General features: G+C 45.0%; 1 protein-coding gene across 2 annotated transcripts in view; it reads left to right on the top strand.

Annotated features, from left to right (window-relative positions):
* Positions 1-27,220, top strand: part of SNORC (secondary ossification center associated regulator of chondrocyte maturation) — a 306,721-nt gene that overhangs the window by 232,880 nt on the left and 46,621 nt on the right. The window contains exon 2 of one of the 2 annotated variants that reach the window (XM_086951148.1): positions 25,705-25,875. In XM_086951148.1, the coding sequence (XP_086807274.1) occupies positions 25,705-25,875 (171 nt within the window). The remainder of the gene's footprint in view (positions 1-25,704; positions 25,876-27,220) is intronic. The other variant, XM_086951149.1, reaches the window with a different exon arrangement.

The following is a 27,220-nucleotide window of genomic DNA, read 5'->3' as shown; positions in this document are numbered from 1 at the left end:
TAGTTGCAGGTTTTACTTTCAGAATTGTTTTTGCTGAAGGTATTTATTACAATACTTTACGTCAGGGGACATTATTTCGGATTCATATCTTTAACGTTGTCTAGAATTAATGCTTTTAATTCTATTCCCTGACCCCTCACCACCCCTAAACACCATCCATCTCTGCTCTCTAAGAATGCCTCCCTACACATAACTACACCCATATCTCTGACCCCTAAATTCCACATATTCCTAAACCCTTAAGGCCCGTTCTATTCTTAAACTTGACCCATCGCTTATCCAAACCCCACTCACTACAGCTACACTCCACCCATTCCTGAACCCAAAAAATTCCTTCCTACACCTAAAACCCACCTATCTTTGATCCCTTAAAACTTCCCACCACCCCACAAACCGATTATTCCTGAACCCTAAAACCCTTTCTACATATAAACTCCACCTATGCCTGAACCCTTAAAACCCACACTACCCTAAACTTTACCCATTCCTGGACACTAAAAGTCCTTCACTACCCCAAACCTCTGCCCATCACTGAACCTTAAAACTCTCACCAGCCCTAAACTCCTCATCCGTAAACCCTAAAAACCCCTCACCACACTAAACACCCATCCATGAACCCTAAAAAACTCTCATTGCCCCTAAACATTACCCATCCCTAAACTCAAAAAACCCTCCCTACTCCATATCTTCTCCCACGGATGTGAATCTGGATGTTTCCTTAAAATTATCTTTCCTTTAAAATGTTTCCTTTAATCTTCAATTTATTTGTATTTCCTTAAAATTGTCTTTTCATAACATTGGTTTTCCATGATTTGGTTTCCTCCAATGGGATGTATGACGATACGACGCGGGCTATTACCACGCGTACCGTTACAACGCGTGTTTTACAATGCAAGTCGTTACCACGACTTGCGCTGTAGGGTGCGGACTTAGGAATAGTTTAATTTACTATTCCAACACCAGTCCCCGTGGATAGTAGGGAAGGTGTTGGAATAGAAAATTAACTATTCCTTGTCCTTGAGCGCCTTCCAGCGCAAGTCGTGGTTACGACTTGCGTTGTAAGAGACGCGTCGTAATGGTAGCGCGGGGTAACATCTGCGTCGTAAAGGATGTTCCCCCTCCAATGTGGTTGTCAGTTTCTGTTTTTCCATTAATTTCCATACATCAGCATGGAAACACCTGCCACTTCACATCAAAGCTACCTCCTCAGTTCTTGAATTCCAGAAGAAACTGATGATGTGGTTCTTTACCTAGTCCTATCCCTGGCTCAGACCCCGCAGCTCCAGCTTCAGCGCCAGGATATCCCCCCGGCTGAGCTGTGTGCTATTCAAATACACATAACATAACATTCATAGTCCACTCTACTTCTCTCACCTATGGAAACTGGGTACAGCTAAGAAGGGGAAGGAACTCAGGGGCATATTACCAACAACTAGCGATAATTATCGCTATGTTGGATTAGCAGCGATATTTTTATCGCCGAGCTGCGGCAATTTTTATCGCTTAGGAACCTTGCTATTATCCAGGTTTTTCTCCTAAGCGATAAAAATCGGCCCAAATGCATGAATATCGCTGGAAAGTCAGCGATATTCATGCATTACCGAGCTAATGCTCTTCGCCATGTTATCCACCTACCATTGGATAACATGGCAAAGAACTGCTCAGGGGCAGGTGTTAGCTTTTGGAGATATTTGTGCTTAGCGCGAATATCTCCAAAAGTAGGTAATAGGAGATAGCGATGTTAGCAACTGTTTCCAGTCGCTAACATCTTGGCACGCCCACTTTGCATGTCATTAGTGATAAATATCACTGATATGCAAAGCGGGTCCCAAGATGGTCGCTATCTCCTACTAGCTGTCGCTAACTGGTGTTAGCGACAGCTAGGCAATAGGGAGATAATTTTATCTCCGCTTTCTTGGCTTTTAAAGCCAAAAAAGCGGAGATAAACCCCCTTGATAATATGCCCCTCAGTTTATGAAAGTTTGCAGAGGACGCGGGGCAAGGATGGAGAAGGGGCAGTATTGGTAAAGTGTCAAGGACCAAAAGTGCATGGACCAAGAGCGAGGCAGTACTGGAGAATGAGACAGTGTGTGAAGGCCACCATGGCAGAGTGCTACTGGACGAACTGGATCAAGAGGAGGGAGAGAAATAAGGCATTGGTGGGAGAGGTGTCATGAGCGAGATGAAGAAGTAGGGTTCAGGTGACAGACAGCAACAAGAAGAAACAGAGGGGTCTGAGTTAGTGACAGTTAGGCGATGAGGCAAGAGTGGGAATGTGGCAGAGCAAAAGGAGTGGAATGCGGTGGGCATGGAGAATGAGAAAGAGATGAGAGGAGGAAGAGAGGGAGGATGAGGTACAGATGAGCAAGGGCAGTCAAATAGGAACAGAGAGTCAGGCGGAGAAGAAGGAAAATGCGCGCCATAAATAGAGGGTGAAGCTCCAGCTAAGTACCATGCCCTTCACTCTCTCCATGAGCACACCACCAGTCAGGAGAGTGACGAGGGCCCTGTGCACACACTAAATGCTAAGTGGAATGCCCGTAAGCACTTGCAGTGGGGGGAAATGATGCAATCTGTTGGCTTTCTTTGCCATGAAGGTGACACAGCTGGGGGAAGTGCAACTAAGTCCTTTAACTTTTACCGAGTGTTGGACTTGGCCCACCTACCAGGAAATTTAGTAACACGTAAGTCATCCTGCCCTGAAATGTTTTTGTGCAACGGAAAGGGCAATGAATGCAGGACATTCACTTCTTCTGCATTTGTTAGTGTATGGAGACCACCCACACTGCTGTGAATTTATTTGTTTATATGTGGCTGGGCAGCCTGCATTGCATCTTCTGGAGTTTTTCTCCTGAGGGACAGCCTCCATCAGGTGGATCCTGCAATACAGGATATGTATGTCACATCAACAGTGTTCATTTGAGAATATAATGTCATTCCTAGAGCAGTCTCTGTTCAATCGCTTTTGTCTCTTCTAACTAGGTAGTGTTGCCTCTAGACTTGCAATACTGTCATGCTTACCTTCTTTCTCTCCTAAGCTGTCAATTAACCACCCTTTTTTAACCTACACTCACCAGAAACAGCATCCCATGACTCGCCATCCCAAATCGGATGAACCAACCAGTGCTTAATTTGAGCTGGTGGTTTCCGGTGCTCGACACCAGAACTTCATTGTCAGCACCGGCGCTTGGTACAGTCTGCCACAAGGTGACGCCGTCTTGATAATTTAGAGAGTCAAATCTCTTTGACTTATTAAATGTTTGTCAATTAACAGAAGGCCCCACACACCTGGATGCCAGTTGCGGCTGGTGCCGGGGCAAAATGCAGGGGCTGCAGGTGTAAAAAAAAGAAACAAACAAAAAAAACTTACCTGAATGCCCACTGCATCGCCACTATTCTGGCTCCACTACAGGCGCAGCCTCTCAGACTGCCCTGCGGCCAATCCTAACACTGCTCACATGCTGTTTCCAGCATGAGAGCGGCATCAGGATTGGTCTGAGCAGCCTGGATTTGTGCTCCTAGAGAGACTGGGAGCCTCTGCCTGCTGTCTCCAACCCGGCAAAGCAGCTCGGGTTGGAGATAGCTTCAATGTGCATGCCAATTTGGCCGTACTGAGACGGCCAGCCAAACCCACATGCACACTGACAACAGTGCCCCTACCACTCCCCCTCGTGCCTGTCATCCCCACGGCCTGTCCCCTAGACTGGATGCTATGGAGAAAAAAAACTATAATAAACATGTTTTGTTATTTTCTTGTTCACGTTTTGCAGCTGCTGCTGCTGGCAGGGGGGTGGGGGGCGATACTTCTCAGCCATAGCAGAGGAGCCGCCACTGCTGGATGGCAATAGTTAGACTCCACCTTTAGTAACCATTATGTGATATCTGTAGGAAAGTCTTTGATGCTCATCTGGACTTACCATTTAGCCATCCCACTTACTTTCAGATTACACGAAATAAGGGTCCCCAAGGGCTTTTTAAAAACACAACATACCAGTCCAAAATTGGTCTAAAATTAACCAGAAAGATTGTCATTCCTTACTTACAGCCCCATGTACAGAGAATTAATTTGGTATAAGTGTTTGCAAATTGTGTACCGACTTTTAAAGAATTGTTTTTGATTTGCCCTGGGTATTAATAGGTTGGTTTTCAAAATACACAATCGTAGTGGATCGCTATTCAACTTACCTCATCAATATTTACTCCTAAAAACGTTTTTGTCAATATTTACAAAGGAGAAGGGGTCCCTTGGGCACCCCTTCCCATTAGATGAATGGGTTACCCCCCAACTGGATTTGGGTTGCAAAACATTAATACATGCCATGGGTAATCAGTTTTTGTAAGGAGAGCCCTATACACACCCCTTATAAACACCAGTTCCTCATTCTTTCCTAAATCCATTAAACAATTCACAAAACCTTTTCCGATTTATTAATTGGGTTTAGTACCTTTTAAAAAGTGTTTTTGAGGTCACAAACCTGTCTGTGAAAGGTTAGCAACCGTTAAACGCTTTGTACATGAGGCACTGAGTACTGAAACTATTGGCGACAAATGAAGTAGGGCAGCTGAGGACTTTAACCTGTGTTTAACTAAGGGCCAGATGTAGGTAACTTCCATTTACCGATTCCTTAATAGCGATTATTACCAAATCGCTATTAAGGAATCGGTAAATGCAATGTAAGTAGGAATCGCTAAAATATTAGCGATTCCTTAACATTCCTTAATAACGAATTGTCAATATCGATTCGTTATTAATGAATACCTAGCCATTCATTCCTATGGGCCAGGAGGCCAATAGGAATGACTAGGAAGACATTCACTATTAGGGATTCGGTATTACCGAATAGTTAATAGCGGGAGGTATTTCAAGGGTGCCAGGGTGTCCAAAGAACACCCTGTTGCACCCTGAAATGTGCATGTGTGCACATGTGGCGAACATACATGCCCTAAGGGTATGGGTGTGTGCCACATGGCACATAAAAAAAAGCAAAAAAGTGTTTTTTGTAAGGTAATCGCTATTTACCACCAACTTGGAGTTGGTGGTAAATAGCGATTCCTTAATGCTGAGGTGCACTGCTTTTAGTGCTACCTACATTGCATTTAAGGAATCGGTATTACTGATTCCTTAAATGCAAGAGCAATAAGGAATCAGTATTAACAGATTCCTTATTTACCGATTCCTTACCTACATCGCACATGGCTAAATACCGGTCGGTAACGCTGAAATTTACCGACCTTCGGAGTTACCGACCGATATTTAGCCACCTACATCTGGCCCTATGTTCCTTATCCCTCTTACCTCTAATTGTGCGAGGAAGTGAACGAGCCATAATTTATCAGCCCCCTGGTACCCAGAAGCCCTTTAAGTTAAGTAGCCAAGAGAAATTGTGGGAAACTTGAAAGAAAGTGGAGACTTGCCTTTAACTCAGAAACCAAAACTGATTATAGAACAATGATGAATCAATAAAAAACCCTCCTAAGCAATGCCAGAGCCGAATACTGTTTTAATAAATTTATCAATGCAAAAAACTCTACCAGAGAACTGGTCAAGATAGTCAGTGAATTCAGTGATAGTCAGTGAAGTTTTTCTAGGACTCACTCACACCAAATGTATGAAGACTTAGCCACTTATTTTAAAGAGGCAATCGAGAATGCCATTACTAATGACCTATTAGGCAAGCCACGACCTTTTAAAATTGTACTTTCCTGGCAGCTTTCTCTATGTTGGAAGCCCAACTTGTAAAAGATCTCCTCTTGAAAACCAACTTAGGTTCCCTTTTAGACTCTTGTTTTCCATGAGTGATTCAATTGTCAAACAATGAAATTGTTCACACTATTACAAATCTCTGTAAACTCTCAATATACTCTGCAGACGTTCCCAGAAACTGGACATTGGCTGGGGTTAGACAGACATTTATTAAAGAAGCTCTCAGCAGATCCTGCCCTACCTGCTAATTACAGGCCAACACATATCCTTCACTTGCCAGCAAAATACAAGATAAAACCATCAATTCCCCGTTGACAAATTACCTTCAAATTAACCAGTTTTTGGATGAATGCCAAATAGATTTTGGAACCAGCTATAGTACAGAGTAGTAGTACAGAACTATGCTAATTGTCATCACAGAAAATATTAATAGTATGATTCTGGACAAGGGTGGCTCTGCTGCTCTTCTCCTCCTTGATCTCTCAGTGACGTTTGATACAGTCTGTCATCCTACCCTACTCCAAAGACTCTGAAGCAAACATCTGTAATAAACCGCGCATGCAGTCACTCCCATTGAAATAAAGCACTACATCATTTGTATGCGTTAGGAAGTATTTGACCGTAGCTTTATTGTTCAACTGAATTCACAACATGTACCCCGCGTAAACTTGATTTGAGGTCATAAATCATTACGTCTGCTAGTATGTAATTAATCAATCATTGTTGTCATTGTCATTGGCATCAGATTTTAAGCCTCAGCATAAATCACACCATAATGCTAGTCATGTCTTCAAAAATCACGCCATAAATCAAGTAGACAGGGTTTTGCTGTCTTGTCATACAGTCATAAATCATGCTATAAATCATTTTACTGGTTAGCAATGTCATTGGGGTAGTTGAGCTGGTATTTCCTCTCAGTAGGGGGGGGGGGAATTCCACAAATTCTTTTAGGCTTAACTTTCTACCTGCGATTGCTCAGTGCAGTCCGCAGTCTGGTGGGCCTGGGCTGTGAGGGATATGCTCTGTGTACCTCCCCATCTCTGACTGCCTTACCCTGCAGTAAACAAGTAAACATAGCCTGACTTCTGCCAGCCGCTTGTGATTCATTCCTGTAAGACTGACAGACTCATAGGATGATCGCTGTCATTCAACCGGATATTCAATATCTTTGCAATTGAAGCTCTCCTGTAGCAATTTCATCGTCCCAAGCCAACCAAGGACTTTACTACTTCTTGGACGGATCCCTCCTGGTTAATTAGACACTGCAATTAAATTATTGTAACCTGGTCCTGATGATGGCCTAAAACTTTTGCAGGCCGAAACGACGTTGACTCCTACAGTTGAACTCTTGGCACCCCAACCCACGGATACCCTACACATTTAAAATTGATTTCTCTTGTCCTTTATTGCCACTGTATCCTGAATATGTAAATCGTGGTTTTATCTCACTTGTTGTTGCGCCCATCATTCTCACTGTTGATACCACGTCATGTGTCACTTGCGCCATCACTACACTTCACGAGCACTTGTGCACAGTATTTTGTTGGTTACAAGCCATTGAATGTAACGCAGTTCTACTGACCCATGTGCTTGAATATATGAAGTTAATATGTCCAACATGCTTACTACATGAAATATATTCTACATTTACATTAAATGTTTCCCTGGTTTCTTTCCCTTATGGATTCAATCCTGTATAATTAACTGTGTAATTACACGTATATGAATAATTGTCCTTCGAAACGATACCCTTGAGACATTGTTGTTTGTTATAGATTATTGCCATGGTCTCTTTAGGGTTTATGTGCTAACTCCTGTAGTCTGTTACTGCTTGCCCTGCAGTAAGGCATCCCAACGTAAGTAGCCTGGTCTGCCCCCCCGCCCCATATGGTCAGGTGTGGCCTTTCAAACCCTTGTTAAGCTCATCTCCTTTTATTTCCTTTATTGCTATGCTGTCCATGGGTTTAAGTCCTTGGGCTGCTTTCCAATGTGCTCTGTCGCTGTCATTTGCACCTTGCCAGCGCCATGGTAGACCATATGCTTGCTTAGAAGACATCTATTCCAGCATCTGAGAGGTGCACCCCATCGGTGCTTAGGTATTCAGGGTGCAGGTTGGTCAGGTCATGCCTAAGGGTTTCCCACCCATATGCCCCGCAGAATTTGGCAACCACTATGTTGAGTGGACCAGGCTCCCCTCTATCTTTGCCTGGGAATAATTTCCGTCCATATCAGACTGGTGCTGCCGAATAATGTGGCAGCCATTGTTAGGTCGCGTTCCCCTGTGCTGTTCTGGGGGCAAGGATGTGCTCTATCAGCTGGGACAGGTCACATCTAGAAAACAAAAGTTAAGGAGGGTCAAGGGGACTATGTTTAAAGACCTACCAAACTCCAAACCCCTAAGTCAGACTACAATAAACAGAAGAGAGTTGGAAGGTCTATTAGACAACGTAGCTGAGTCTATGAGGACCTAATAAAGTGACCCTTTTGGATTGCACTGGACCAGGCCCAGTGGTCACATGACACGAATATGTATTAGAAATCCTATCAGCCCACCCATCTGGCGGAGCCTCGTCATGTAGGACCTCTAACCAGGGTGGTGAGTCCAGGCCCAGATGAATTGGCCAGACAACACACACTACTGGTTGATCTTGTGAACGTGTCCGTGCCACAGAGTGGTGCTGAAAAAGTGCAGTGCAAAACAGGGAATAAAGAATAAGTGATCTAAAATGGCGGTCGAGGCAAAGAAAAAATGTTTTTATTAGAGATATTCACCAGGACGCCAGATTAAAAAGAAGTGTAGAACAGTGTGAAAAAATCACTGTGATGCTTTGCTATGTTGTAAATCAGGCCAACATGTTTCTGCCGAAGGTGGAACTACACCGGCATTCTTCAGGGCCAACTGCAAAAAAGATCTTGCTACTGCAAAGGTACACTCAGAAACGTTATACAAAGTGAGGCGAAAAAAGGAACAGACCAAAATATTTGTTAAAGACCTGTCCTGACTACTGGTGTGGTCGAATAGACCATCCTACCATATCCTCCGGATTAGAAGTTGATAGAGGAAGTAATCCTAAAAATGAAAAAACAAAAGGAAACAACAATTGTTGTACATCATACAGTCAGAAATAGACTATTCACAATATCAGGAACAAAAAACAGACTCAGCTAGGCAGGTCCTTGCTAGGACGGCCATATATTATAAGGGTTTCATATTAAAGTAAACCAACAGTCATTGCTGAACATAAATTTCAAACAGGGTGTATTGGGACTTACCCAGCAATATGTGGGAGTCGAGCCTCACCTCACCCGGCAACGGCTCGGAGATTGAGGCCCCGCTCTGTTCACAGAACAAAAAAATTTTTTAGAACTTATCAACCTGAGTTGACTCAGAGATCTGTAGTCAAAATTAGGTTGTACAATCTGTGCAAAAAACTGGTTGTGTAACTATCCCGCCCGAACGCCATCCAATGGGAGACAAGGGGAGGCCTGGCTAATGGACAAAAACTAGTGTCTAGTAGGTGACTAGCACAGTCCAGCTGGAATGAGCACCTGTAATGTCTGGTGCCCGATCCATGGTTGTGCAGTAAGTTGTATACTCTGAGCCAAAACCTAGATGTAAACAGTATGGCTCTGAGATTGACTAATATAGACTGGTGGGTCCTCAGTAAAACACACCCCTTTTCCTGTGCCCATATGAAAAGTTCCATACAGTCAAATGAACCTAGACCTTTAATCTGTTGGTGTAGAGGAGTTGCAGCAGCTCAAGGTTAAAATTGAAGCTAAACCTGCGTCTGTTTAAAGGAAAATCACCTACAGATAAGCTAGACATGCACAGAGGAAAGGGGGGCCAACATCAGGAACACAGGACTGAGCGCTGCGCCTAATAATCCAAGCTGCTCACCTCTCCGTCGGTACCCCTAGGCAGATCCTGTGCTGTTCTGGGGGCAAGGATGTGCTCTATCAGCTGGGACAGGTCACATCTGCCAGTGACCAGAGTTAGTCTCGGAAAGGGACATTGCTCATTCTGCTGTTGGGTCCAGCTTCCTGAATGTGTCCATCTGGAATTGAGAGAGTGCATCTGCTTGAGCGTTATTGACCCCTGTTACATGCCTCGTCTTCAACTCCAGGTTGCTTGTTAACTTCAGCTTTGCCATGTGCCTTAAGAGCTTCAGCACCTCGAGACATCTGGCTCTCCCACTGCCTGGTTATCAGACCATAGCGTCATCTTCAGGTCTATCAGCCACTCCTGCCATGAGGTCAGTGCTACTATTAGGAGGAATAACTCTAGCAATGGTATATTCTTGTCTAGCCCAGTTGTGGTGCCATTCTTGGCACCAGTTGTCTTCTAGGATTGCCCAAAGTTCAAGCTGCTAGCTGAGGACTTGTACAGTGCGATTTGCTTATCTTACACCCAACCTTCCCTCCTTATGAGCATGCCATTGGAATCTTCAAGGAAGGGCAGCCAGGTTTTGAGGTCCTGTTTTGCCCCAGACCTCAATCCTGTATGGTGATCCTTCTTTTGTAGCGCCCTAGACAGTTGGGTGAGGCGCCTTGGGAAATCTCTTCCTGCCGGGATCACCCTTGCTGCAAAATCTTTCTTACATATGAGCTCTCGCAGCACCACCAGTGTGGTCATCTCTTTGCCTACCAGCACCTTAATCCCTCTTGTGATGTCCTGCACTTTGTCTTCTGGGATGCTGGATGTGCCGGCGATGGAGTTTATCTCTATGCCAAGGAAAACCATCTTTGTTGCTGGCACCACTGTCATGTCTGCAGCCAGAGGGACACCTAGCTCGGCCTGTTAGACACTGAAAAGCGCTCAATAAGCTTCTACACTCCACCCTCCTCTCCCCCCAGCTTACCCAGTAACAAGAAGTCATCCAGGTAGTTGAGTCTGCCCACTTGAGTGTGATTTATGTGGAGTGCTCATTCCAGGAATGTATGGAATAATTCAAAGTATGCACTTGATATGGAGGACCCCAGGGTGAGGGCTGGGTTCTTTCTTGGGTACTACCTCCAAAGGAGAAATCGCCAGGCCTGATGGGCACCATGAGTCCGGGGGGCTTCTACTCTACCCAACTCCTTTTCTTTCTGAATCTTCAGCTCCACTATCTCAGGGCAGTGTAAAGTTGTGCCAAAGTATTTTGTATTTCCCACCATGATGTAACCTGTGAACGTAATTTTTTTCGAATCCTTCACACAATAGACGCGCCTCTGCCTTGCTGTACTGGTTGGCTAGCTGCCTCAGCTTGTGGGGATTGATGGGGGAGATAGCTAGCTGGAAGTTCCTTCATGCCTCTTGTGTTTCACCCTCACCTGTGCTACTTCTTTCTCGCTTCCTCTACTGTATCCCTTTCTCTGTCTCCCCCATCCATCTTGCAGTCTGCTGCTGGGTGCTCCCCTCCCACAGGTGGAGCACACATGCCTGTATTTACATGATGGTCCCCAGGTGTATTCACCTTATCGTACTTTAAAGAGACCACTGAGGAGCCCTTCCCCAGCGGCCCGCCTTTCCAACTTGCCTACTGCTTCTGTTTAAAGAAGTATTTCTGCTTGTTATGCTACCCTTGAAATGGCTCCCCGAAAAGACTGCTCTGGCTTCCCTGACCACTTCCTGGCCTCCATGGCTACCATCATTTTGTGCATGTAGCCCGACCCATCTTCCTCATCCAAAACAAAGTCTGTGTGTGCTTACATTTTTAGCGTAAAGCCCTTGTCATAGTCTAGCCAAGTATCCCCCGCGAATTGCCTCTGTGCCTCATGTATCTTGGATTTAGACACGCAGAGGTCCTTTGTGCAGTGGGGAAACATCTCTACTATTATGCATGCCATGATCCTGAATGCGTAAAGCCGAATATAAAGTTCCTCTCCTTCCTGACTCAGCCCCTGTTCTTCGTGACTTGCGCCCACCCCTTCCTGTCCTCATCCTTCTTATCATGTGTAGCCAAATCCAGCCCATAAATTTGAATTTCCAGCACCGTGAATATATCTATGAACTCTTTAAGCCAAATGCATTCTTCCACTGCTAAAGGTATCAGACTTGCTAGCCCTGTGGCCCTGGTAACCATGTAAGGGTATCCTAATGTGCCCCTCCTCTATGCCTCAGGTGTCCGTCTGCTCTTGGCCTCTGTCTCCTACCACGCGTCCCCACATTTTAGTGGGGGGAGGGTTTGCATTGCTTGTGGTCGGCGTTTCTGGTAGGATGGGAGTGAGTTGCTCTCCAGATGGGCCCTTCAGGGTTGTGCTTGCTGTGATTGCCTGTCCCCCAAGTCAGTACTTGTGTTCTCCATGGCCATGCTTCCTCCCTGCGTGTCCGCCCCTTGGCATTGGCAAACAGCAGTGGCGCAAACGATTTTAAACATGCTTGTACAAACGCACTCAACTGCTCACCAATTGCAGTCTTGGCTCTCTTGCTGGTACTGGGTCTCGCTGTCAAGGCTGCTGTCCCAGGCACCCTAGCCTTCTTCCTCTCAGTTGCTTTCTTGTCACCCCTGCTGGTGTTTCGCTGCTGCTTTTTAGGCTCGTCTCTCCTTGGGGCGGTCCTTGTAGTGTACCTCACTCTCCCCGCTGTCGCTGGGTTCTTCTGGGCTGGTTTGTCCTCTGGGCCGCCTTTCAGTTACCTCAAAATCCATTATTTCCTGTGTGTGGCTGCTGCTTCCCTTGCTGCCTTTAGCATGTCCTCCATTCCCTCCTGATGGCCGCTGCTGCCTGGCTCCACCATCTTGCAGTGCCCACTGACTGTATGTGCCCAAAATCTCTGAGAAAGATGATGCCACTTTTAACTGAATCATGTCTGGATTACGACAGTGCACTATGTCAAGGCTTCCATTAGTCCCCCATCTTCAGATGGTACAAAATATGGCAACTAGATTTCTTCACGAGGCCCCAGACACTTTTATGCAAATAACACCGTGTGTAAGAATTACATTAAAAAAATGCATTTTCGCCCTACCAACGTAGGAAACTGTTTAGATCCTTCTACAACATCCGAGAAGCTCTAAGGACCACAACATCATCTGCAACTTACCCAAAACCTGCTTTTTTCAGCTTCCTTGATTTTCTCTCTCTCTCTCTCTCTCTCTCTCTCTCTCTCTCTCTCTCTCTCCTCTCTCTCTCTCTCTCTCTCTCTCTCTCTCTCTCTCCCCTCCCCCTCCTCCCCACACTTTCTCATCCGGCTGAGGCTTGCATGCCTAGTGCCAAAACACCTTTAGGCAACTGATGTGTGCTCAATAAACGTGGTTCAATAATTCATACAGAGACAAAGCCCCCATGTGTTCCTCCATTTGTCAGGTTTTCCTATTCAGTCCTTAAAATGATCATGTTTCTTCTGCCCTGTTAAGACAGTGTTAATCATTTACCTTTACACCAGTTCCATCAGACTTTCCTATTATACTAACCAGGACTAAAAAGTGGTGAAAATTAAGACTGATATTAGGAACAACTTTGAGCTGAAATTACACAGGTGGAAAACTATACTTCTGCTTAAGGCACATTCTGAAGGAACGTCCAAGGACCTGGTGAAAGACTGGCATGTGATCCAGAGGCTCATGGTTGGTAGTTCTGATAAGCAAAAGAATAACCTCAGGATTAGGTATTACATTAGGCTTCAGCAACCCTGGGGTTAGGCTGTACAATCGCTGAGATCATACTAAGTGAACAAGCATTGGCAAAGAAAATAGGTTTTGCCTACTGAGAGCTATTGGCTTTGACAATGTCTTTTTACCATGTTGTGCAGCAGCGTAGAGTGTAATAGAAGAGCTTGAGTGGCGTGTCATACCGTGGAGTGGCATAGAGTGGACTGGCATAGAGTTGTGTAGAGTGCAGTGATTTACAGTGGATTGGCATAGGGTAGAGTTGTGTAGAGTGGAGTGGCATGGTGTAGAGTGGTGTGGTCTGGATTGACAGCGTGTGTAGTAAAGTGACTTGGAGTGACGTAGAGTAAAGGGGCCTAGAATATAGGGCCTTAGAGTGGCACTGTGTGGAGTGGGGCAGAGTGGCACTGGGAAGAGTGGCCTAGAGTGGAGTAGCATAGAGTGCAGTGGTGTAGAGAGTAGAGTGGCGTATAGTGCACTGGGGTAGAGTGCAGTAGAGTAGAGTGACGTAGTGTGCAGTGGGGTAGTGTGGTGTACAGAGCAGTGGCATAGAGTACAGTGGCATAGAGTGGTGCAGCATAGAGTGCAGTAGCAAGAGTGCAGTAGTGCAGAGTGCAGTCGAGTGGTGAAGAGTAGATACAGGTGACCTAGAGTGCAGTGACATAGAATACAGTGGTGCAGAGTAGAGTGCAGTGGCCTAGAGTTCCTTGGTGTGGCATACAGTGGTGTGACGTAGAGTGCAGAGGTATATAGTAGAGTGATGTAGAGTAGAGTGGTGCAGACTAGAGTGCAGTGGTGCAGAGTAGATTAGAATGGCGAAGAGTAGATTAGAGTGCAGTGGTGCAGAGACGAGTGCAGTGTAAGAGAGTGGTGCAAAGTAGAGTGCAGTGGCATAGAAAAGGAAGAGTAATGCAGAGTAGAGTGCAGTGACTTATAGCGGTGCAAAGGAGATTAGAGTGGGGTAGAGTGCAGAGTAAATGAGTTGGCATAGATTGCTGTGGTGTATTGCATTGGATTCTAATTGCATTTATATAGCGCTTACTACCCCTGACGAGGCGTTGAAGCGCTTTTTCGGTAGGTAGCACGCAACTTCGGGACCCATAGAGGGTTAGTGTTGAATTAGTATAGTGAAATATGCAAGGACATTTTAAATGGTGGATAGGTTAGTCAGTTATTTGGATTTGGAATGATAGCAGAAGGATAGAGGAGGACAAAAGTTTGTATTTATATAGCGCTTGTTGACGCACGCTATTCAGGAAGCCTACAAAGAATTAGTCGTGACTTAATATGTTGAAATATGAAGTAATTTCAGTGGTGGATACTAGTCAGTTACTTGGAGTGAGAAGGATAGCGGAGGGATAAAAGGGGAAGAAAGATTTGCATTCATATAGCACTTGCTACCCCTGATGGGTGTTGAATGATTTTTCTGGTGAGTAGCACGCCACTCCGGAACCCATAAAGGATTACTATTGAAAATTAGTATAGTAAAAAAAGAAGTAATTTGAGTAGTGGATATGTTATTCAGTTATTTGGGTAGTATATTAGTATAGTTTAATATGGAATTTGAAAAGTGAACATGTTAGTCTGTTAATCTCGATTGAAAAGGGTAGTGGAGGGATAAAAGAGTGAAAGTTTTTTAAAATGTTTTTTTAGGTCTTAGCAATAGGAGGAAGCTTTTGAATGAGTAAAAAGGAGTTTTGGAGGGGAGGACTCAGAGGAAAGAGTTTAGAAAGGTTTGTTTTAGGAGATGGGTATAGTAAAAGAGGTGTCAGATGATGCAAGGAGGGTTGGAGTAGGAGAGAGTCTAGAAAGGGTTATTTTGGCAATCATAGTAGTGGTAAGGGGTTTGGGATGAATGAGAGAGTGGATGTGGAGGATATATTGATAGATGTATAGGCCGAGAAATAGGGTAGGGCATTGGAAATGCTAAATTAGAAGAAAGTGATAAATATCTAGATCCATAATTACATTGAAATTATGTGTTGCAAGAGTTACAAAGTGTGGTGGTGTGCAGTGTGTGTGTTGTGCGTTAGTGTTATTATGGTAGAAGGCAGAGGAGGGTGTTTGTTGGATAACTGATGGTGCACTGGGAGAGTAGCATCCACGTGCAGGTGGTGATTGAGGTAAGCTTTTTGTGACTAGTGTATTTGCATATTGGTGCTTCATTTGTAAAATAATAAGTGCCAGGGCCCCGACCAGGAGGCCACTGCAGCTTGCACCACACATCGCCCCTGTCCTCGCAGCCCAAACAATTACTAACCATCTCCTGCGACAGTTCAGATTATTCCAGGTCCCCAAACCTAGAGGAATGGCTGGAGAGGCGGGTATTAGCAATTCTTATTGTATTCATAAACAACTGTTGTTCTGCTCATCTCTGAATTAGAAGAGCAGCGTCACCATGTGGCAGACTGTCCTAGTGCAGTGGTGACAATTCAGTGCCGGTCCTATCACCGGAAACCAATTAAGTGCCACAGCTGAGCACCGGAAGCCTCCAGCTCAAATTAAGCAAGCCCATCAGCAGAGGTGTGTGCGCATTGTACATGTATATTGGGACTTGACTGAACGGGTGGAGTTGTGTGTGCCCAGGTCCCAGGGGCATCTTCAAATCATGATTGGCATACAAGGGTAGAGCACGGTGTGTGCAGAGCAACTGAAGGAAAGCCCCGAAAAATACTGGCAGAGCTATGTTTGCATATCCTTATATGCAGGGCTGGTTGCAGTATATGGCAGAGGTGTGCATTCACAATGTATGTGCAGGTCAAGTTTGAGGTGCAGTGACAGAGCTGTATGTGCACTCGGTATGTACAGGTAATGGTTGAGGTACACCGGTGTAGCAGTATATGCATAGACTGAATATGCGCAGGTCAGGGTTGAGGTATGCTGCCAGAGCTGTGCAAATCAATGAATGTGTGTGGGTACTGCACACTTTTATCTGGCTAATACATACGATTTGTGTGCTGCCTTTGATTGGTGCCTGCTAACACCACTAACTAATTGTATAGGGCCTGGCCTGCCAGAGCTGTGCAGCCATAGGTTATATGCAGGCCATGGTTGGGGTTGCACGTGCATATCAAAATTAAAGTGCATTGTCAGAGCTGTGTGGGCAAGGGGCACAACCAGATCATGACTGAGATACAAGGGCACAGCAGTGCTGAGATCCCATGCAGATAGAAGTGACAAGGCCCTGAGGAGAACCCATAACTGTTGTATGGTGTTCGAAACGCGTCGGCAGAACGGAGATAAAAACTAGAAATATTTATAAATATTGATTGACAGAATTATTGTTTATTATCTCTGGTTGATCGTGACTTTGTTCACTACTGTTCTAATCATTGCAAATCACTGATGGTTAATAAGACGAAGAATTAATATTTGTCTCTGGAACAGTTAAAAATAGAAATGCATAAGTCATGTTGTGTACAGTGAATGTATATATTTATGTAATAATGGTTTTTGGTAAATGTTTTGTATAAGTTTATTTACATATGTGTTATATGTGTTGTGTTGTCTTTCTGAAATAAACCAATGATTTTTTCACGAAAAAGAATCTGAAGAAAAGGTAAAAATAAATATACCTAACATATCAAAATTAATATTGATCTGTTGCTTATAATTCAGAGCAAACCAAACAAAGTGGGTTGGCATTTTTTCTTCATTTTTGGATAAATAAGGTCCAGCCATTCCCACACCTCAAGGACCTGACTCCTTCACTTTAAAAAGAGATCCCATGCAAGGCAGGTCACTATTCTATATAAAATCACACCAGGCCCTGCCTGAATAGTAACCTGGGTTATGTGTAATAAAGTGAGTGTTACATTGTAACTGATGCAAACTTCACACCACATCCTCAGAGTAAGCTAAAATCCTGGTGTGGAAAGTTGGAATAATTTAATTTTAAGGTACCAAAATAATGATAAACTCAATACCAAAAACTAGTACATTTACTATATCGCAAAAAAAACACACAAGTAACTTTTTCATTCCTGATAAAAATGAAATGTTAATAATAAAACAGAGTTGGGTAATGTTTAGACCTATGAAATGTGAGGTACCACCCTGGTAATGGCTGTACGGGAACACTTTGGACTAGCACTCAGCAGTGGGAGCATTTTGTACTAGTTCCTCGTTATTGTCAGAGATCTGATACAACTAAAGTGGGAAATACAGGGAAACTCAGAGAAGAAAGAAACACCTTCCAGGGTTGAGCAGCTGTTTGCAAGTTATGGGAACTGAGAATGACTCAATGGGAAGTGAGTGGCTTTAGTACGCAGGGTGTGGGGGTTCCTCTTAGTGGAAGAAGAGGTCAGAATATGCGGTGTAGATACCATTCAATTAGAAGCGAGTATGAAAGGCCGCTGAGTGGGTAGTGAGTGACTCCTACAATGGGGAGTGAGCAGCCTCGCTCTCGCTGTGAGTAGTGTGAAGCCTTTATACCCCTGACTAAGACTTGAATAATGCAGAGTTGAGTTGGACTTTCCCTCACCAGAGTGCCTGTTACTGGATGTTCATTCTCCCCTTTAAAGTTTGTTTACCCCCGGCTCTGAGCAGGGAGCGGGGTCCGTGGCAGTTTGTGGGGCTCAGGGAGCGGTCACGGGCCTCACAGGTCTTGAGAATAGTAAGGGGGGCAGTTGATGATCTTTGGCCCTGCCAGCCCTTGCCCGCGGCTTCTACCCTGGTGCCGCGCTCTCTCCCTCTGGTATTGCTGCTATGTGAGAGTGGTCGGTGATAGCTTGGGGCCGGGCTCAGCGCCATCTTAAAGAATGGGCACGCTGGGCAGTTGCCCGGGGGCTCACGAGCATAGGGCCCCCCATGCAGCCCAGAATGTAACACTAATTTTCTGTTAAACATTTTTATTCCTGTGAATGGTTGCCGAGGCAGGGCCCGGTACACTGCTTTGCCCGGGGGCCTTTGCTTTAAGGCTGTGAAAACGTCCCTGACTGGGCTTGGTTGGTTTCTGCACCTGGCCTCTTCCTCTAGGCCAGGGTGTTTGGTGTTAGGGTATCAGAAGGGTGAGGACACTCTCTTGCAAATTGAGAGGAGCTTTGGCTTTCACCCCTCCGGGGTTGCTTTGAGTCGAGGGGCGTCTCCTCTGCCTCTCACCCAAGACTCAGTTGCTGCTGGGTGGTGGAGTCTGGAGGCCTGGGACAGGATCCTGTGACTCGTGGGTGGGGCACTCTGTTTCCCCCCTCCAGCTGGTCGGGCTGGAGCTAGATTGTGTCTCAGCCCACGGCCACCGCCTTGTAAGCAGAGAGCCAGGTCTCACCAGAAGTGGATTCACACGCATTACGCCTTGGTTCAGCGCTTCAGGTCAATATTGTGGGCCCAGTTCTTTCAGGTCTGGAAACACTGGCCCACTTGGAATCAGATGGAGCGGTATATCCACTTAAGATACTGCTCCGCCGACTCCTAATCAGATCCTATACGGGTTGAGAGTCTCCTGTATATAATTGAGTTGCCGCTCTATAGAATATGAGTGGCCCCATCTGTTGGCGGTGAGAGGCCGTTCAATGGGATGGCATAAGATAGCATAAGGCGTGGATTTGTAACCGCACATTTACCCCTTCTAGTATCTTGGGGAGGAATAACAGGTGTTTATTGCTACCCAACTCAATGGTGCTCATGTCATCAACCTCAGAAGGATGAGTGGACCCAATGAGATTCGTACCTATGACCCGGAGGTCAAACATGTATTTTGAGAGTGGATGAATTAGTTCACCAAGACGTCATGTGTGACATTTTCAGCTAGCCTTGGCTTTACTGTTAACAGCACTTTCCACTGTGGGATTTTTAAAAATAGGTTTACACTGTTAAAAGTGAAATGGTGAATCAACGAATGCAGGGTGCTCTTGTTTAAAAAGCCTGAACTGTCTGACTTAAGGTGCCACACAGGACATCAGGAATGAGAAACCGATTGGAAGGGTGTGGCCTTTCTACTAGGAGTGAGAGACAGCTAAACCGGAAATGAGAGACTTCTACAGAGATTGCTCTTTGCTCCCTCTTACCCATTGAGAGTCAGGTGCTGCCTCACCTTTCCTAATTCTCGTCTCCTTTGCTAGCTGCCCTCTAAAGAAGCCTCTGTGCTTTAGGGACATCACTGCAGCCCATCAGTGTTTTAAGTGGGCTGAAAAAATTAGGGGGGGACCTCTAAACAGGGCATGATCAAAGAAGTTTAACAGGGAATCCTTTCCAAGAGGCGTGGCCCATCTAATTACAGGCGTGGCCTAAACCATACACAATCAAATCCCTGGCTTCACACATCAAGCCACATGAACAGTATTTGGACGCCTCCAGGTTTTGTTAGTGGATCCAGGAATATTACAAGACAATGGACCTATGATTAAAAGAAGCCAGAACTATTGACGTTGCCGATGTTTGTCAGCTGTATCAAGTGACTGATATAACAATAATATTTTCATTAATTAAAATTGAAAATGATTTACTTCTGAAAATGAGACAGTGACTTAAACATTACAAAGGTCACTGGAAGGAATAGTGGTCTGTTAGACATGTATGTAATTTTTCTCCCTCATCTTTCTGAAATCCTCCATCTGCATTCCTCTCACTTCATCTCTTGCCTCTTCAGCCCTGCATGTTCACTCTCTTGGATTTACTACTTTCCTCTTCCAACCTCATTATCCCACCACAAACACAACACACTCACTCACCAGTAACTAGTGCTGTTTCTTTTCCTTTGTTGCTGTCCACATAACAACAGGTGTGTGCCTCCTTCATTCACTTTCACACAATTTAAATTGCCACATGTGCGGCCATTATTCTATGTGCTCTGCTGAGAGGCCAAGGATTGGACATGAATATGCTCTGAACATTTTTATAACTGACAGACATTGAGAGAAACTCACACTGGCTACAGTCTCAACTCCAGAGCTTACAACCCTGCCCCATCATAAATACAAATCCACAACCTAAACTCACATAGACAGCTCTGGATGACTTATTTCTCAGTATGCACTACACAAGCACCATTTGTTGCATAAACAAGCAACAAAAATGCAAGATTGTAAAATGCAAATATTTAGGGAATGCTGGAAGAAGTGACGCATATGAAATGTTTACAGGAACTGCATCGCTGACGTGGATTAATTTAGGACTTTTTATGGCCATTGTTGAGAAATTTGTCTGTAAAGTTAAGGACATAGAGCCCAGTAGAGACACGTTTTAAAGCCCTTCAGTTCGGGCAGCATCTCATAATGATTATGACCAGCTGCCTCATCTGCAAGGAGTGGACCTCACCTGGCTGGTACGGGGAACATCCTTTACGGCGAAACTTTAACAACGCGGTACTGTTACCACGCTACTTTTACAACGCAAGTCGTTACAACGACTTGCGCTGGGGGGCGCTCCAGGATAGTAAATTGTTTAATGTACTATCCAACTCCTTCCCTAGAGTCCACTGGGACTGGAGTTGGAATAGTAAATAAAACTATTTACTATCCAGCGCCCCCCAACGCAAGTCGTTGTAACGACTTGCGTTGTAAAAGTAGCGTTGTAACGGTACGCGTTGTCAAAGTACGCGTCGTAACGTCATACATCCGGCTGGTACCTGTGAAATGGTCTGGGGAGTGCCATTTTGCAGTTCCCATGCCAGAGAAAGTCATTTTATGACTCCATTCCCGCCTACACCTCTCTAGTGAGGGCAGTGTTTGTTGCAGAGGCCGCCCCTATAGGGGGCCTCACAGGCCAGCACTAAAACGACTGCCATGGACCCGGAAAATCTGGTTTGGGCCACTTCAACGTGGCAAGCAACAAGGGGGGAGTTGCCCCTCTTCCCCAGGCTAGAAAGGCGTGCCAAAGTTAGTGCAGAAAGTAAGGGCCATTAGGTGTCCTTCTGTTTATTCAAACCAATCAATTAGGGGACACCGCCACCTGCCAGGGAGTACAGAGGGGGGATAATAAGCAAACATTCTGCCCCTGCACAGTCTATTTTCAGAAAGCAGGGGCAGCGCGCGTCTTCAGTATTTGATACCCATCCACCCTCACCTTGCAGCAGCATTGTCGCAGTGCTGGATGGCTGATGAGCGGATAAAAAGGGTGTGCCAGAGGAAATCCACTTACCTGGGGATGCCTTGCGGCGGCACGGTGAATAGGCTAAAAGGGCAGAGTAGGTGGAGCACAGCACTTGCAGCTCAGACCCGCCAGATGGCAGGGCACAAAATGGACAGGCAAGGTAGTGAGTTGGGGGCCTAACAACAGTAAGAGGCTACCCTCCCATGCAATCGGAGAAAAACCAACAAGAAACTTTATGATCCCAGGAAATGGCATGTATGATTGCCTCACCAATCTAAAAAGGTCTCATAAATACGACAAACAAAGAACTGAACTCGATTGTGATATGTCAATCAATCAATCAATCAAGAAATTTGTAAAGCGCACTACTTACCTGTGAGGGTTTCAAGGTGCTGGGTGGGGGAGGGGTGCTGCTACTGTTCGAAAAGCCAGGTCTTGAGTAGCCTCCTGAAGGTCAGTAGGTCCTGGGTCTGCCGTAGGAGAATGGGGAGGGTGTTCCAGGTCTTGGCGGCGAGGTGGGAGTGATCTGCCGTCGGTGGTCGCTCTTCGGATGCGGGGGACGGTGGCGAGGGAGAGGTCGGCGGAGCAGAGAGGCGCTTCGGGGTGTAGAGAGGATTTATGACCAGCAATCCATTGGTGATTTAGGACCTGTCACACACATGATTTATAAGCCTATCAAAAGCTCCCTTTGGCCTCACCATTTTGGAGAGGCCCAGAATGCAATGAAAGCAGGACAAGCACACTACGTGCTGTTTCCACCTAAGTAGACTCGTTGTCATGATTCTGCCCATGTCAATCAGGCCCTCTGGCTTTCAGTGGTGTCACAAGCATCATAAACGGATTTCCTTTCTCAAGCCCCATTTCCCTGGCCCACCTCAGCCATCGCCAAATTCACCCAGGTATGTTGAGCTGCACAAACTCAGAAATAAAACATAATCAAGCCTTGCCTTTCAGAACTATTGGCTCTCCTTGCTGTACTGCATCAGCCAAAATGGCGATGTTGGAAAGCATGAACAAAAAAAAAGAAAACAAAAAGGCACATAGACCATAATTAGCCCTCCTCGCACCACCGAAATGAAGTGTCTCTTTTTATTTTATTTTTATTTAGCAATCCGAAACAACTGATCTGTAAATGAAAGAAAAAGGCAGTAGTGCAACAGTGCTGTTTTAGGTATAATTAAAAAATAATAATAATTAAAAAATAGGAATGTTGGGCAATGGAGAAACTGGAACCATGGGGAGTGTGCGGAAGGAGGGAAAATACAACACATGAGAGAGCGCAATACAGGAGAAGGGAGATAAGCTAATGGCTGAGCGAGAGAAAAACGGAGCATAAGGGTAGGGGAGCACAGAACAAAAGACGGAGTGCAGTGTAGAGAAGCACACAAGGGAGACAACTCACAAACACAAACTCGCATGGAGTGATTAAGAAAAAAGTAGTTCCCTAAAAGTGAGACTTAAGTGAACAGAAGCAAGTAAAGGGGCTATACTCCAGGGGAGGGACAAACGTAAGATGGACAAGCCAAGCCATCAAATAAGAAGCAAGCAAAGGAAAGTAATGATAACATCAACAAGCAGTAAGCAGTGGGTTGTCTTTATCCTAATATAAGTTCTTGGTAAATTGACACTAGGGGGCCCATTATGATGTCGGGCGGATTGCCCCCGCCAGGCTGGCGGGGGCAATCCGCCCGACATCATCGCCTGAATTCCCCCCCGCCATATTAGTACGGCGGGGGGTACCTCGACGGATGGAAAGACCGTCCGCCGCTTTTCCGCCCCGGTCGCATTGCGGCCGGGGCGGAAAAGGAATAATATGGTGGCGGTGTCTATCAGACACCGCCAGCCATATTATGATGGGCATTTTACAATGCCTTTACCGCCACGGAAAGGCATGCGGTCTTCACTTTGGGGGCCCCTTGCGGGCCCCCAAAGTGAAGGAGGGGTGGGGGTGCACACGGGGGGGTTAATTGTGGTACCCCCCTGCATTTGCATGTACAATGCGGTAGTCACCGCGCAGTGCCAGCCACATTGTGTATGCAAATGCATACATGCATTTATGGCATTGTGGCGGGCGGTGCAGAGAGCACCTCCCGCCACAATGTTATAAATGCAGGATGCGGCCGCCACTGTGGTGGTCGTATCCTAATACCACTCACGGGACCCCCGCCCTTATGGCGGTCGGTCCCGAGTCCCGGTAGGATGGCGGGCGGACTAAATCCTCCCGTCATAATAATGACCCCCCAGGTCTTTTTATTTTACCACATAGCTGTCCTGTCTCCATCAACCCCAATGCTTCCTATGTAAAAACAGACATTATTAGACTGACAACATTGTTCTCTTTTAAATATTTTCTGTCAATTGTTTTGCTGCAAAGGTAGATTCAAATTATGAGCAATGTTATCAGATGCTAGTGCCTCAACGTCAGGAACCCATGGGCCATGATATGCCATACAGTTTCCCATGCTCAGTAGGACATTTCACTGACTAATATCATGGTCCAAGGAAAGAGTGATCAACTACAGCATTACTGTGTGCCACTATAATAACCTATAACCTGGTATTTGTAAAGCGCAAACTAATCACTTGTAAGGGTCTCAAGGCGCTGGGGGCCGTTGGGAAGATTAAGTGAGCTATTGGCCAGAGTCACGTGATGCTGAGCTGAGCTGCCTCTGGTGCTGGGGATCGAACCGTGAGCCCCGCACTCCGGAGTCATCTGCCCTGGACGCTGCGCCACACCCCTCCCCTAGCCACTATCCCACCGCTGGGTATTTTAAGTGCCTTAGCTAGTTGCTCTGTGACATAGGGCATGTGTATCTTGCTAGTTGTCTATTTAGTAAAAGGCCACACATTTGAGTGGGGAGAAGTAGACCTGCTGAGTTAAAAAAAAAATCACTGTGTGAGAGGAGAGGGCAGGGCTTTGAGGCACTTCTGCCCTCTACCACGCTAAGGGGCATATTAGCAAAAACCTAATTAAAATTATTGCCGCTTTAACGGCAGGAAACTGCTGCTAAAACTGCAATAATGGGCTTGCTAATATGCGTTATAGAATTCCAATAGAAGCCCAGGTTAGATGTCCTGCACATCTAACCTGGGCTTCTCTTGGCAATTGTATAACTCATATTAGCAAGCATATTATCGCCGTTTCAGCAGCAGTTTCCTGCCGTTAAAATGGCGATAATTTTAACGAGGTTCTTGCTAATATGCCCCTAAGTTTCCCCCATTCCAAAAAACCAAAACAAAAGCTTTCTGAGGCGTCTGTTGATGTCCTAGGGTATGCACAAACCTGTAATGATCACTGTCTGTGCAAAGACTCCAAAGATGAGATAGAAACCCGCACAGTGCAGGGGCTTCCAGCTCGCCTCCTTTTCCACTGTCCGTTATCAACTTTTCACCACTTAATGTGAAGGAATCTGATATTGTGTGACACACACTGGAACCGTGTGATTGGACAGGAGACACCAGGGCCTGCATACATTGCAATGTATCATATTTTCAGAGAGTTGCCCATTGATGATGTCTCTCACCACACTTGTAACAAAAATGCTATATTAGCATGACATGAAGGGTTGTATGACATTACAACCCGGGCTTTTACACCGCATGCCATTATGATGCTGTTTTTACAACTCAAGTCGTTACAACGACTTGCGCTGTAAGCGCTGGATAGTGGAATAGTTTAATTTTCTATTCCAACTCCAGCCCACGTTACAGTAGGAAATGTGTTGGAATAGAAAATGAAACTATTCCTTTTCCAACAGCGCCCTCCAGCGCAAGTCGTTGAAACAACTTGCGTTGTAAAAGCAGCGTCGTAATGGCAGCACGTGGTAATGCCCGTGCTGTGATGGCTGCTCACCACATGAAGCATTACGCGTTGGCTCAAACATGGGCAAGCAATATCTTGCTCCGCCTTGTACTCGAGACACACCATCTAGTTTAAATGTGTAAGGGTTGGCAACTGGCCAAGGGTGAGCCACATAACGTGTCATGTTGTGGAAATTACAAGTTAGCCATGGGAATATTGCTCAATAAGTCAATTTTTTGTGGCTTGTTTCATTTGGCAGTAAGATTCCGTGCACAACCAAGTTATGATAGAATATTAGCGTTGGTCTTGCCACTCTGCGTCGCTAAGAGAATTGGTGCTGTGCCATGGGTATAGTGTCACCATACCTTACTTGGGGCATGAGCGGAGCCTCAAAATGTCGACGTCCAGTCAGGAAGTCTGGGAGATCTCATTTAGATTAAATTCCGAACTCGATTGAAATTATGTATCAGATGGTAGATGCCATCCTTCGGTAGGTCCAGGTGGAAAATAAACATTTTCTGAAGGTCTGCTTCTTTCTAATACAATTATGAATTACAATGTATTTATTGTGTCTCTTCCAGCAGAATACCCACAGGACCCGTCTCCTACGCTGTGGAATGAACCCCCCGAAATTCCATCTGGAGCAGGCCCCATTGGACCTACAACCGCGCACTCAGAAATGACAGCCGTCCCACCTTACACCGCTGACAGCAACATAGAGGATACCACCCACCTGCTGGAAAATGGAGATGGTATGTACTCGGGCTGTGAGTTCACTTGCTGGCAACCTTATTTGTATGTGAGGTAAAAAATAGGAATTAGTCCAACTTGGGTATGACTAATGAAGGAGAAACATTGGTTCGCACGGATTCATATGGTGAAAATGATTGATTATGTGAAAATAATAGCAAATGTATAGTTCTAAATCCTGGAGAGGGAAGATGAAATCAAAAGCACTCATTAGATTATTCAGCACACTTTTAGACTGGACAGTAACTCTGTCAAAAATATATTTTCATCAAGGTGCTACATCAGTTGGCCACAGAGTTCCCTTGTCCTGTTGAAGACCACATTTTCAATAACAAGCATTTTCAGAGACAGCAGGTCTAGCATTGGCTTCCAGCCTTTTGGCTTTGTCAATGTCTGTTTTTTTGACTTAGTATTTCCAAACGTTCTTTGTTGAGAAAGTTACTGTGCCCTCATCAGGCAAGAAAAAAACGCGGATTAAAAAATAATGTTTTGGTCTCAAAAAGAACACAACGCCATTGTAGTCCATGCACTGGAAGGAACTACTTTGTGTTAGGTGTGCTCCTTGTGAAAGTGCAGAATGCAGTCAATTAAAGTGACGTTAGCCTGTTGTTGAAGTGCGCTGACCCTTCACCCCATGGTATACTCTGTAAAGGACAGAAGAAAAATGTGAATGGCACAATAACAGACCTATGGATGAAGAGAGCTAGCTGAAAGCCCTGATACGTAAGTATAATATACATATAAACTTAGTAAATGCAAAATAGTGAATGATGGTTTTATAGTGGAACTGACCAATTACCTTTTTTCTGGACGCAATCCATTTTGTAGCCAAATTCTGTCTGCAGACATAAAGCACCTTCAGCTCGTTTGATCACTTTAGCATCTACGTATAAATACATTTTCAAACTGTTATATTGCTAAATATATATTAACTGTAATTAATTCCATCATTTAAATTAATTCATTGTAAAGTAAATCATTGATCAATTTGCATTTATTTCAATTAATGCCTTCATTTTAATAATTATAAATACAGAACATATAACAATTAATAGTGTTAAGAACAGATAACTTTTTTAATTGATTATTTTTTAAGTACCCTTATAGAAGTTTTACACTCCAAATCTCTACCTACACCTGAACCCAAAAACAAAACTGTGTACCCCAAATCACTACCCAACACAGAACCCCAAAACCTTTTGCATAACACTGCTTATCCCTGAACCCTAAAAAACCTTACCCTCCAAGTCATTATACTCCTCTGGGCCCTAGAAACCTTCTTACCCTAGATTCACTAACCACCATTGAACCCTAAAAACCCTTACCCCATTCACAGTACCCATTAAT

Source organism: Lissotriton vulgaris, unplaced genomic scaffold, assembly GCF_964263255.1.
Source record: "Lissotriton vulgaris unplaced genomic scaffold, aLisVul1.2 SCAFFOLD_682, whole genome shotgun sequence".
NCBI lineage: Eukaryota > Metazoa > Chordata > Amphibia > Caudata > Salamandridae > Lissotriton > Lissotriton vulgaris.
The sequence above is the reverse complement of the archived record's forward strand: the minus strand, read 5'-3'. Positions and strand labels throughout refer to the sequence as shown.